The sequence below is a fragment of the Cinclus cinclus genome, chromosome 23 (assembly GCF_963662255.1).
Source record: "Cinclus cinclus chromosome 23, bCinCin1.1, whole genome shotgun sequence".
Taxonomy (NCBI): Eukaryota; Metazoa; Chordata; class Aves; order Passeriformes; family Cinclidae; genus Cinclus; species Cinclus cinclus.
Window position 1 is genome coordinate 4,232,140 of NC_085068.1, and position 13,548 is coordinate 4,245,687.

General features: G+C 42.2%; 1 protein-coding gene across 3 annotated transcripts in view; it reads left to right on the forward strand.

The window, feature by feature from the left end:
* VPS13D (vacuolar protein sorting 13 homolog D) overlaps positions 1-13,548 on the forward strand; it is a 96,580-nt gene that overhangs the window by 62,056 nt on the left and 20,976 nt on the right. For 2 of the 3 annotated variants that reach the window (XM_062507744.1, XM_062507745.1), the window contains exons 65-66: positions 10,542-10,674; positions 12,780-12,975. In XM_062507744.1, coding sequence (XP_062363728.1) covers positions 10,542-10,674; positions 12,780-12,975 — 329 coding nt within the window. Of the gene's footprint in view, positions 1-8,709; positions 8,804-10,541; positions 10,675-12,779; positions 12,976-13,548 lie in introns of those variants that run through there. The other variant, XR_009933917.1, reaches the window with a different exon arrangement.

The window sequence follows — 13,548 nt, forward strand, 5'->3', positions numbered from 1 at the left end:
CACTCCATCTCTTTATTTCACCTGAGTTCAGACTGATGGCAGAGGTGCTTAGATGCTTAACAGAGACAGGAAAAGAGGTGAGGTGTTAGAACCAGGTAGGAAAACTTTAAGACCATTAAGGATGCTGCAGGTGAGTGTTTGGCATGGAGGCATTTGTAGAACAGGAGCATGAAAGCAAGACAAAGGGAAATGGGAGTTTTAACCCTCCTTGTAACATAAATCAAAGCAGAATTTCAAGTGGTTGGCAGTGACGGGAAGATAAAGATAACTGAATGGAAAATAAAGAGGAAGTAATAAAGGGATTATTTAAAAACAAATCTTGAACAAGTGTTTAACTTGTATGAATGTTAACTTTAACAAAGTTGGCAGTAAATACAATGAGAAGTGGCTGTAGCAGAACACAGAAGGAAGGTACAGTTTGAGCAGGCTCTACCCAAAAACAGACAGAAAGGTTTCTAAAACAAAGCTGATGGTTCCTTTTTGTTTGAAGTTTCTTAGTTCATTTAACCAACCACTCCTCTTTGATACCATTCTGAAGCCAGAACAACTGCCATTCTCCCATCTTTGGAGTAGCTACAGTTCAGCTCTGGCAATATTAGCTCAAAATGCCAGGGAAGAAGGCAGAAAATAAAATCATATCTTGGTATCAGGGAAACTTCATATACAAAGGCTTTTGTTAGAAGCCTGAGAAGGAAATACAGGGTGGTGTTTTCCTCAGAAGAGTCTTAAACAGAATCATCAAGTGATGCTGTAAAAAGGTCATGGTGGTGTTTGAGTTCTAAGTTTGCTGAGTGGACACTATACCACTTTATATTTCCATGATGTTTGTTTGATTTCTGGCTCTTGTCCTTAACTCCTAGAAGCAGAATGTGTGTGTTTACTGTCAGTCTCACTGGATAAAGGTGAGGAAGGCCAGAATACATGTCAACTTTCAGGGCAGCCTTACAGGTTAGAATTCAGGTTTTCCTTCAGGAAGGATGGCAATCATCCATTACAAAGAGTAGCTGAGGTCTTGAAGTACTGGGATTTAGCAGCACTTATCATAATTTTTTCTATTCCAAAAGTGATTTATACAGTTTGGGTCACAGGCAGTTTTTTTCTGCATTTTCTTCAGTGTAATCTTCATCTTCCTCAGTGTAGCATAGAAGCTCCTGCAGCCTGTCCAGGTGGCACTGCAGATCCCATTTCCTGCTAGTTTGAAAAGACAGCAAGTTTTATGACCAGTTAGTGGCAATCAAAGGCCATGGAAAGTGTCAGTTTTAATGTACAGAACATCTGGTATCTCTAATTAGTATCTTTGAAAGAGGTTTTGGGATAAAGGATCATCTTTGAGAAGTTTGAAGTATTATTTTGTTCTTCCTGGTTTTCATTTGTACCATGGGATAAAACATGTGTGGCCAGCATCTAGGTTAAAAGTTTTCTTCTCAAATTGGTTTAAATTCAGCCTTTCTTTTACAAAGCTTCTTGCACAAGGTGAACACACTTTACTCTAGCCTGTTTTTATGTGGCAAAATGGGTATAGTAGGTTGAACAGAAATGGTGATATATTCTGTGGGAAGAACTGATTTGATGTGGAATTAATGTCCTAAATGTACCCCATTCAAAAGCAAACTGACACATTGGTGGCAGCTTTGAATGAGCCTTACCCAGGAGAAATTGCTCAGTTGACAATGAGAGTCCTGTAACAATGCAGCAACAGCACACGTGGAGATGCACAGCTGATAGAGGAATGTATAGGTGACCATTTGACAACTGAAAAAAGAGAGATTTAGAGAGCTTTAGGTTTTACACCTGCTCTAGAGCTTCATTTTGAGGGGGTTTACCAGCTGATTCTCCTGTAAAATGAAATGCACTGTTCCCGTTTTGCTGACTCATTGGAGAATTCAGTGAGCAAAGGAGAATTTAAAAAGAGGTGTGCAAAGAGTTGCCAAGTCATAAACTGTGACCCTAGAAATAAGCATTTATCATAGATTAAATGAAATTTAGTTCTAACCTGCAGTTTTTGAGGGGTTGCATGTTAGGCGGACAGGCACATCTATCCCATATTTATCACCGTTGGCATCTGAAGGAGAAAAAATGGGGTTTGGGTTTGAAATTCATCATTTCAGTCTTGAGAAATGGCTGACTGCACCTCCCTGCTGTGTATTTAAAGTTGTAGAGTTGAGTAGAAAATGTTAAATAGTACAAGACTTAAACTTGAAGTTCCTTAACTGTGTATCCCTGAGGAGTGAGAATAGTGTTTTTATGTCCAGGGGAGAAGGCCAGGCTGTACCAGAGATCCAGACAGCTCAGAGTTGTTCACTATTTACACACACACACTATGGCAGGTCCAATTAATGTGCTTGCATGGGCTTTCCTTCAAAATACCTAGTAGAACATGGAAAGCCTGTTAGTTTTTAGACAGGAGGTTCTTTCAGATCCCAAGTGTGACCACAGGTGGTCATGGCAGAAAAAGAAATTGTCTGGAAAGAGCCTAAGTGCTGCAAGTTGGTGCAGATGGAAATGCTTGTGGAAATCAAAATCAAGAGAGCTGGTAAAGATCATGTTAAAACCAAACCTAATGTGGCCTCTCTGAATACTTCGTTGTTACCTATTAACTCAAGGTACTGGATCTCTTCAGGCTTTTTTTTTCAGGTTTTTTAGTATATTCAGGGGGTTAAGGAGGGGGTTGAAGGAGGGCAAATAATTCCATTCCCAAAAAAATAAACAAACATTAAGACCTTCAGGCTTGGTAAGAGTTAAGGCTGGGGGGAGGGGAATTATCTGTTAAGAGTATTAGTTGTTTAATAAAGCACAGTTGTCCTCCAGATGAACCCGCCAGTGACTCCGCAATTGGGGTCATTCCAAGTTCATGCTGTGGACTTTTGACTGCCTTCTGCGTCTGTGAAAACAGCCGGCGGTTCCTGCAGGGATCACTCATTCAGCCCTGTAACACAAAACCCTTGCCAGCGGGCACCTGCTGGTGCGGCTTCCCAGGAGGTCCCGGGGGAAGCGACCCCGCTCCTGGGGCACGGCGGGGTGGGAGCAGCGGGCTCCCCTGGGACACCCGGCTAATCACAGCCCGCACGTCGGGGCTTCCGCGGCCAGCAGCAGCCCTTGTCAGGATGCATTAGGAAGCTCAGTTAACGACGGGATGTGAGCTAATTAAAGCTCCTTCACTTTGGGCATATGACATAAATAGGGGTGGGGAGTGCTGCGGGGAATCTCAAGGAACGCGTTTGTTCAGTGGGAAAAGCCGTCGGCTCCTCCTGGTTGTCAGAAATTTGGAGAGGGTCAAAGTTTATGTTGCTCTGAAAATGAGAGGCTGATTATCGCTTTTTGCTGATTTAGTATTTTCTAAATTAAGAGAGTGTCGGTGGTGTTCAGAGTGCCGGGGCTTGTTTCTCTCTGCACAGCTTGGCTGGGTTATAAATGCCTTGGGGGCTCAGCCTGAACTGTCTTTTCTGGTTAGGACTGGATCGGAGAGTTGACTTGATCTGTCTTGATGCGTCAAGGAAAGTGTAAAAGTCTAAAGCATATAAATTTAACAGAATTCACAATCTTGCCTGCTAAAATGCCCCAAGTAATTCTGAAGAGACTGACCAAAGACATGGCAAAAGTATTTTGGAGAACAGCTTCAGACCAGTAGGCCTTTGAAACCTGGCAAACAAAACACCTGTTATGTTTCCAAATAAAAGCATTTCACTTTTTGGACCCCAGTGTAACACACCATTGACCACAGTGATAGGAAGGGAGGAAGTTGTGTTTGTTGTCTATGCCTACTGATGGCCAGTTTGTAAAATTAAATATATACTGCTTCCAGTGTGTGTATATATATATATATATATATATATATATATATATATATGTATGTATGTATGTATGTATGTATGTATGTATAACAATGTGTGTATTGATGAGCAAAGAAGCTGCTGTGAAAGTTATTTTTATGGTAGGTCACAGAAATGTATTACATCTCAATCCTGAGACTTTGCAGTAAAAGCAGGGAAACAGGCTGCAGAATTTACTGGATAACTTTATCTGTCCCACTGCACCCAGTCCTTGTGTGTATCCAAGAATGTGGCAGGACTTTTTGATTTTTGCGCTTTCCAAAGGATAGCAGCAAGATTTGAGGATGACCTTTTTTAACCACAAATCCTAACAGCTTGTATATATGTCTCCTTAGCCTGGAATATGTACAATCTGAGGATTTTTGATTCCATAGGCAAATGCTTAATTTCTAACTGACAGACATCAGCATAAAAATTGGCTTCCTCTAAAATACCTTTAACAGGTTGCAGAGTTGTGGGAAATAAGGGTGATTTTTTTTTTTTTTCTGCCACAACACAATTGACCACGAAGGATTGAACTCCTTTCTAAATGAGTTCTGCAAAGCCAGTGTGAGAACTGAATAAACCCTGTGATTTCTGATTTAAACACAGTTCATTGTGAGGTTTGCATAGAAGTTTTAAGTGATCTATATTTAATTTCATCACTTTTTCCCTTAACATTCCATCTTGGAATGTTCTGCTTTGCTCAGTCAATAATGTTTGTAGATGTACCATTCTCTGGTGCTAGAATTACAATGGAATGTTTGGACTCAGATCATAATTGTGTATTTATCCTTTTGGGATGTCCTTAGAGAACCAGGCAGTGCCAAGAGCTTAAAAAGACTTTAAAAGATTACTTAAACCTTATTTCCATGCTGTGTGGTTCATGCATCTGGCTTAGAGGGAACAAGCCGTCCAAAGCTGAGTTTTCATTTGCTTTGAATTCTTTTTGTGCCCCATAAGCTTTAATTGTTTGGCACCAGCTTTGGTTCACAAACACTGTATATGGGTGTTTTTGTTTTTCTTCTATTGCTTGAAACAGCAAGGGATATGTAGTCAGTGGTAAGAGGCTTTTGTGGTAAGACTTCCTTAATTATTGTGCCTTTAAAAAGAAAAACAAAAGACCAAATAATCCAAAACATGAATAGATCAGTTTCTTGTACAGATAGTATTTCATCTGCTTTTGCAGATTTTGGTGAATAGCTAGTATTGGTTGTTGACACTGCGTAAATGTAAAACAAGAAATGATGAACCACTGATTTACTCGAGTCTGCAGAAAAGGAGGTTGAGCCCAGCACGTCCTGGGCTTGCAGAAGTGCAGTAACATCTTCAGTGATTGTGAAGGGCTGAGAGTGGTTAGCATGCTCATTCAAAGATAGTGTGCAAGGTAGCATAATGCCCTGGGATTTGGAGGAAAATGTCATATTTCACCCTCCTCAGGAGGATGAGTTTATGTTACAGCAGGTAGGCTGAAGTGCAGTGGAGGGTGTTTTCTGCTTGCAGTATGTTTGTTACCAGTCAGTAGCTGCATATCATACATGAACTGCTGTGGGATGAAAACCAGGGATCCAGATGTCTTTAGAGTGTAGACCTGGACGAAAACATCAGTGTCCTTCTTTAGAAGGAAAATGCAGGAAGAGCCATCTGGTTTGGGGACAGAAAGGGTGAGAGGAGGCAGAGGGTGTCTTGTGAATGAAGGTGGAGGAATGCTCAGCTGCCTGGGGCCTTTTGGAGGGGTTCTCTTTCTGTCCTGGCGAAATGGATACAACAAAGCATTAAACAATACATACTGATGATAAGTTGAAATCTTTTAAGTACCTGAAATGACAGAGCTGTTAATCAGTAGACTGGAAGGCTCCTATTCCCCTGTTTGGAGAGGCCGAGTTGACAAGTAAAATACCCACTTCTACATGTGCGTTGTGTAGACTGGCTTCATTCAGAAGCACTGGGAGCCTTTTGGTCTGGAAGCAGGTAACTTCCTTTAGCTGAAACTAATGTATTGTGTTGCAGTTCTGTTTCAAGGCAAATGATGTCTGAAATGGGAAAAATGCAGAGATAAAAGACCAAGCCACTAATTTCTTTTTTTCATCAGCAAGTAGACAAAGAACTCATTATGAAAATTAGGGTAGAGAAGAGGGAGCTGTTTTTTACAAGTCCCTTGATTAGTTTCATGTTTGTTCCACAGACTGTTGTGTTTAGTTATGTTGGCATTTACATGGTCTTGAGTAGGCTTTGAAGTTATCAGGTCACACCTTATTAACAAAAGCTGAGGAAGACAAGGGTGGGTCGCACTTTTGGTGTCACCTTTGTTTATCTGGAGCCTATTTGCTGTGTGACCGGGTTAACAGCTCAGTAAGGCACCATGTCTCTGTTTCACGAGTCTTAAAACCTCAGCCTCAGCAGCTGACACTGCACTCCCCAAAGGAGACATCTAAAAGCAAGACACTTGGGGGGGAAAGGCAAGACTGCTTTTGTGCTTCAGCTTGTTCAAATCTCCCTTCAGAGTTTAAGTTGGACATAAACTGCTTAAAATTCTAATGCTTGCTTAGGTTTCTGATCCTGAGGTAACAGCTAAAGAACTTGTTCTTAATAGAATGATTATAACCTAGACAGACTGGGCAGGAGGTGTTGTGCAGGTGTTTGGTTAGTTGTGCGGTTTTGTGTTAGAAGTCTTTAATTTCCTTATTGTATTGGTGGATCCAGTCCTATTAGCTGAAACAGACTTCAGAAACCATTTCAGGGTAAGTATTTCTGAGGCGCAGGGAAAATAAGTGTCAAGTTGTGATCCCCAGCAGGTATTTCACTCAAGTGGTATTACCCATAGTGGGTGATAAGGATGGATGTAGGTGTGGTTCAGATCAGGAATCAGATTAACTCTGACACCACAGTCTGAATCTTTATTCAAATAGGAGTCTAAACCTCACACAGAAAGGGTGAGTTGCCCCATTGCCCAGTAGCCCTTCCCATCACTTGCTAATGCCTGTGGAACATCCTTCTTGTTTTATCTTCCCTGGCGTTTCACCTCTAATTGGCAAACTGCACCGAAGTGCAAGAAGGGGCTGGTCCCAGCTGGAAATGGCTCAGGAGGGACCCACTCACTGTGCTCATTGAGGAAACCCCTTGGTTTGGGTACAAATGGTGCAGATGGTGACAAAAGTTTGGCTTCAGTCTTTATTAAATGAGGCCAGGAAACAAACAGTCCAGGGGAGGGGGGAAGGAGGAACCACTTCAAAAAGTAATTCAACATGAAGTTCATGTTTTGTTACTAACTTGTGCTGAGTTCAGATTTTGTCACCTGAATCAGAGCAAAATGGAAACATTTCATGGTATGTTTGGTACATTAAAATCCTTAAATTGTTTTGCTTACAGCTGTAATTCAATGCTATTTTCTAAATAACACAAACAAAAATGTCCCTGTTTAACTTTGGGTTTACAGCTAATGGAGTTCGACTTTTAAACTATGTGCATGGGATTTTTTTCTTTTTCCTCCTTACTAAGAAAAATACACTATTGCATTAAAATTCTGTCTACACAAACAGGATTGCTGTTGACAAGTAAATGTCAGATTTTGTGTCACAGAGGAAGGGATATTTGAGGAAAAACTGGATTGTATTTGCAGGAAGAGCTGGGGTATTGGAGCTGGAAAGTGTGGGTGCAAGGCAGGGGGAAAGCTTTAAAGATGGATTGCCAATTCTCATCAATAAATTGGTTTATTCCTTCTCGCTGATTGTCCAGTCACACACGACTGTAACTTCCAAAATGTGTTCTTAAAAATATCATTTTCAGATCTTGAGAGAGTCTGTAATGAGATTTGAATTTTGAAGACCTGTCAAGCCTTTCAGTTTTTATAGCAACTACTCTAATCCTCATAAGCAAAGTATTTTTCCAGAAAAACGCCTAACCTTTAACGCAGTTCATAGACAGCTTCAGGTCAGTTTGTATTTCTAGGCTAATTTTTTTTTAATAACTTCTGCATTAAGTTCACAAAAAGGTCAGAGTAACTCAGTCCATGATCACTCTGTTCTGTTTAGTCTCCATATGATGAAGTCACAAGAAAGGTCATGGGATTTCATTTTCATCGCTGTTGTTAAAATCTAGTTGTTTAGATAATTGGAGCCACTGGACTGGTTTGTCTTTAAGCTGAAAATGAGTGTTTCGAACCGGGACCTTGTGTCATTAGTGAAAAAGAAACACAGCCTTAGAAGAAATGGCAGAAAAAGGAGGGGAACTTCATCATGGCACAGGGCCCATAAATGAACTGCTTATCTAGTTCTTCTTTAATCTTCAGTGTATCAGGGTTTCACACCAGGTCTCAGTTGTCCTCTGGTGCACACCTGAGCCATGGAGGGGTTTTCCTGTAGCTGCTGTGGGTGCAGAAGAGATGGTCCATGAGACATAGGCAGGTCCTTACACAATGAAGTCCTTGTACTGGAAGAGCTATGGTCATGCAGGACACCGGGACTTCAGCACCCTGAGTGTCTTTGACATTCCTGTGGCACCTGGTACATTCCCCAGCCGAAGTTGAAGACACAACAAAGCTTTAAATGATCTTTTGTTCCACAAAGGTGGAGAGGGGAGGAAGTTTGTTCATTTCTTGAAAGGAGATACGAATGCTTATAATAGTTAAGAGTGGTACAAGAGGTGTCCACTCTTAGGACAGGAGGTGGCACATAATAAAAAAAGCATAGTTTTTGGAGAGTATTCCAGGAAAATTCCTTCTAGGAGCCCTTTTCTCTATTAATATCCTGAATACAAGGCAAGCTTTCAGGTTTTCTGTCTCCTTTTCTAGCCTCCCTCCTTCCATCAAGCTTCTGGTTTCTATCTGATTACATCAGAGTAAAGGTCAGCAGATCACAATAGATCATTTTTATTTGGTGCTTTTTCATTGACTCGTACACAGCAATGGTCAGACTTCTCAGAACAAAATCCTGTTTGGATATAATGCTCCCTTTCATCCATGAGAATATCTCCAGTCCTCCCCCACACTTTCCAAGGTAAGTGTAAGGAGCCAAATTGCTCCACACACGGGGTTCCCCCTGAGCTTTTGGTTTGGCACCTGTGGACACTTGCTGGAGGATAGGATTTTTTCTTTCTTTTTTTTTTTTTCTTTCAATCAGGGAGTTTTCTCCCATTTGTTAAAAGATGACAATGACAATAGGTAAGAGAGATGAAAGATGTGCTGACATGAGGAGGAAGGAGAAGGGTGCAGTTGGCTACCCTCTTATGTGAAGGGGCTGCCTCTTGGGAAGGGCAGAGATACCATGAGATTTTGGCCGGGGGTGAGGTGCTGGACTCAGCTCCTTCCCTCCCTCTCGCTCTCAGATCGGAGGGGAGGTGGCTGGCCTGAGGTTGCTGAGGGGAGAATTCACCATCACCATGGAGTTCTCTCTTTTGCTGCTTCTCCTGCCATGAGTGGGGCTTTGCATGTAAGAGCGGCCATTGAGCTGGGACCTCATCAACACCTGAGCTCGCTAGAAAGGGCCCTCAGCATCTGCTCAGGCGCCTCAGGGGAAAAACCTGGGGCCCCGGATCCCTCTGAGGGAATGTCTCCCAGCTGTTCGCAGGAGCCCGGCTGCCGCTGCCCGGCCATGGTGCTTTTCTGCCGCTGCTTTGAGATTCTCGTTATGCTTTAACTCAACGTCCCATGTCCGCCCGACCTCTGCTGCGCCTGCCGTGGGGTTTCTGCTACTCTGTGTTTGCCACCCCCGGTGTGCCCGCCTCTGCCATTCCAGTTCGCTGCTTCTGAGGTTTCCTGCTTGCAGTCCATTGCCGACGGCTTCCCACGAGTTTGCGAAGGAGCTTTGCCCTTTTCTCTGTGTCCCGCCGGCTGCGCCGCCATCGCCGTGTGGAGAGGCGCCGAGCTCGCGCCACAGCGCCCCCTGCAGGCGCGGGGGAATCATCGCCCCTGCCCTGCCCTGCCCTGCCCGGCCGGGAGCCACCAGCGCCCCTGCTGGCCGTGCCCGGAACTGCACCGAGGGGAAGGTGCCTGCGGCCCGGGGAGGGCTGGGCTTGGCTCTCTGCTCCTGCTTGTTTTTTGTTTGTCTTCTTATACATAGATATACACCAGTAAAATCCCGTATTGTCTCCTAAAAGTCCCATTATTTTGAAATTATAGTAATTTGGAGGGAAGGGGGTCACGTTCTCCATTCCAGTGGAGGTTTCTGCCTTCCTTGGAAGACACCTGTCTTTTAAACCAGGACAACACTTCCCAGCAAAGCTGTGAATCCTGTCAGGGATCTCCCCACGGTGTGCTGTGAGTGTGGCCTGCCTCCCACTCCTTCTGCAACACAACCACTTCTACCCTGAATTACTGAAAATAATTTAATTAGCTCTTAAAAATGTTTTCATTTCATGACTGGCATATTTGCCTTGAAGCTTTGCACATATCTTTGCAGAGGAAAAGCTTTCTATCTAAATAACATTCCTTTTAGGTTTTGAGGGGTTGCAGTTGGATCATGGGCATTGCTTTTGGTACATCTTTTGCAGACTTGGTTTGTTTTGGCTTGGCCGCAGTAGTTGAGGCACCTCCTTGTCACCTCAGGATTCCAGTTGCACGTGTTGATGTAGTTCTGAGCTTTCTCCATGGCAAAAGGATTGGACAGATTCTGGTATATCAAAATGAGTTGTATAAACGTGCATTTCACTATTAGGATCTAGAACTTTTCTGCAGTGAATCTACTTAGGAGAAACAGCTTTTCTTCTTCCAATAAGGGAAAAGGTCTTCTCTTGCAGTTTGCTGGGACTCTGTCGGATGGTTTGGGAAAGACCATGGATAACAGACATCAGACAGAGCGGGAATACATCCGATATCATGCTGCAACCAGTGGAGAGCACCTTGTAGCTGGAATCCACGGACTTGCACATGGTAACCCTTAGCTGTAATTTTCACTCATTTCTCTCTTAAAAGGGATGATCAGATTGCATAGAGCAGTGGGTGCTACAGCTGCATGTTTGCTGGAAGCCTGGGCAGTGGAGGCTTTTATCAGAGGCTTTATGCTTGAATTTCAGTGCTGGCAGGTCGGGGTGGGGGCAGTGCTTTGTTTTCAAGTCAGTAGAAACTACATTTAATAATCAGGATTTTTCATGTGTAACTGGAAATAAAAGCTTTTTTTTCCAAACTAAAATGAAAATTACACAGTTCATCCAAAACATCAATTTCTTTGTAAAGGCATTAAATACCCACATGAACAGTTTTTTTGTGGGGTTTTTTGTGTTTGGTTTTTTTTTTTTGTTTTTTTTTGTTTTTTTTAGGGACAGACATTAAAAATAAAATTAGTATAGCAGGGTTGTAGCTTTCTTATGTTTGCTTTTAGTTCCAGAAACCTGAGTTTCTTGGAATCAGTGCATAAGTTTGAAGTTGCATTTCACCAGTTCGGTTATTTTGTGGGGTTTTTTTTCAGCATACTAAGAACTACAGACATTTATTTGTGTAAAGGGTAGTGGACCAGTTTTAATTTGGCCAGAACTTCACATCGATTTAGTTCATGATTTATCTGTTGAAGAAGGTTAAATCAATACAAGCCAAGTTTAAATCAAATATTTATATTTTGCATCATCTTGGCTCAGTTTGTTTAAATGTTATTCTCACAGTGTAACTGTTGCAGCCTGTGCAAAACTGATTTGGCTTTCACTAAAAGAGGATCTTTTCTATGCTGAGAAAAGTCTGTTTGCTTTGGTCATACAGAGACACTGTAGATGTGAAATGAATCATGAAAGGTTCCTCTCACACCAGTGTGCTGAACAGCCTGACATAAATTGGTAGAAATGCAAGAAATCCAAAATACGTGAATCTTTGCTGAAAAGTCCATTATAAAAGCACTTCACTGTGTTGTACTATTAATTAGTGTGACTGTTCTAGTCCTAAGTCTGTGGCATTTTTAAATGCTTCCCATTCAGTTTTTTGAAAAAAATAAAGGAACTGCTAATTGCTACATTTCAACAGACAGGATTTAATCATAAACTATAGTTGCTCAAGAGGAGAGATTTAGATACTTGGTGCTTCTTGAGTTTAGCAGTTTAGATCTGCCTGGTCTGTACTTGAGTTGCAGACCTCAGAGGAGCCCTTGGTTGGTGGAAGCTGGGCAGGTGAATGCTTCAGCCAGGGCACTAGAAACTGGTATTTTAATCATGGATATGTGAAATCTCCAAAGTGTGTTCTCAGGCAATGTGAACTGTTCCAAGTCTTTTCAGACCTCGGTATGTGCTTGATTTTTCAGAGCGTTGAGGTTCTCAGGAAGGGTAATGTGCACAAAAATGTCTGTCAGTGACGTTAAAGTCACTTAAACTGACTTCAGAGACACTTAAATTGCCAGTTTAAAATAATTGACTTTGTCCAGTGGAGAAATGCACTCTGTTAGTTTCTGTCTGAAATTGTACCAGCTTTTGTGGTGATCAAATTTTGTCACATCCTAAGTAACCACTTAACCTGTGCAATAGATGAGGACTCTTGGTGTAAGTGCAACTGGAAATGAACCAGTTTAGAAATACATTTAAATACACATATATAGTGATGAAGTAAATATCTTTCTGTGGGATAATATGGTCTGTACATATGCATATGTATACTGCATATACAAAGTATAAAGTTATTGGTTAATGTAATTGAGTTTGAAAGTTTGTGTGTTAAATTAAATGCACAATAAACTGTGTAGGCAGAGAACATCAGGTGAGTGAGGTTCTGCAAGTTCTAGAGCCAGTAACATCAGGTGGATGAGGTTCTGCAAGTTCTAGAGCCAGTAACATCAGGTGAGTGAGGTTCTGCAAGTTCTAGAGCCAGTAACATCAGGTGGGTGAGGTTCTGCAAGTTCTAGAGCCAGTAACATCAGGTGGGTGAGGTTCTGCAAGTTCTAGAGCCAGTAACATCAGGTGGGTGAGGTTCTGTAAGTTCTAGAGCCAATAACAGGTGGATTAGGTTCTATAAGTTCTAGAGCAAATAATTTTGGACTTTTCTGCTGCTCTTGTCTTTGCCAGGTATCATTGGAGGATTGACAAGTGTCATAACATCGACAGTGGAAGGTGTGAAGACAGAAGGAGGGGTCAGTGGTTTCATCTCTGGCCTGGGGAAGGGGCTGGTGGGCACTGTCACCAAACCCGTGGCGGGAGCGCTGGATTTCGCGTCGGAAACCGCGCAGGCAGTGAGGGACACCGCGACCCTGAGCGGCCCCAGGTGAGCCTCCCCTCTGTGGTTGTAATCAGTAATACTGCAATGCTGTGTATTAATGCCTGCTGCAACTTCTGAACTGATTATCTTTCCTCAGGCAAAGCAACAATAATCAAAGTTAACATGAGCTGTTATCAGCCCATTTCGTTCAATTTGATTTTTGTTTAATATATGACATTTGTTGATACTCTAGCCAGAATGAAATTTGCCTGGAAAAGCTGCAACATAAAATAGGAATTATTAACCTACGCCATTAAATGAAGAAAAAATTTTAGAAAGGCTGTATGTAGTAAGATTAAACTTCTACCACTGAATCCTCATACAGTTTAATGAAGAAGTTCACCCTGCTCTACCTCTGGCTTTCATTTCACTGTAGAAAACAACTCTTGAAAGGTTTGAAGAGTTCTGTCATCAGTACATTGTCACAGTGTTTTAATTTTTATTTTGTGCGAAGTTCTCAGTTATGAAATGGAGTGGCTGTGTGCCCTTCCTTGTACGTGCCCATCCTCATGTGGCTGAGAGGTGTCAGCACATCAGGACAGATGCTTTGGCTTCTTCCTGTGGTCAGTTACTGGTGTA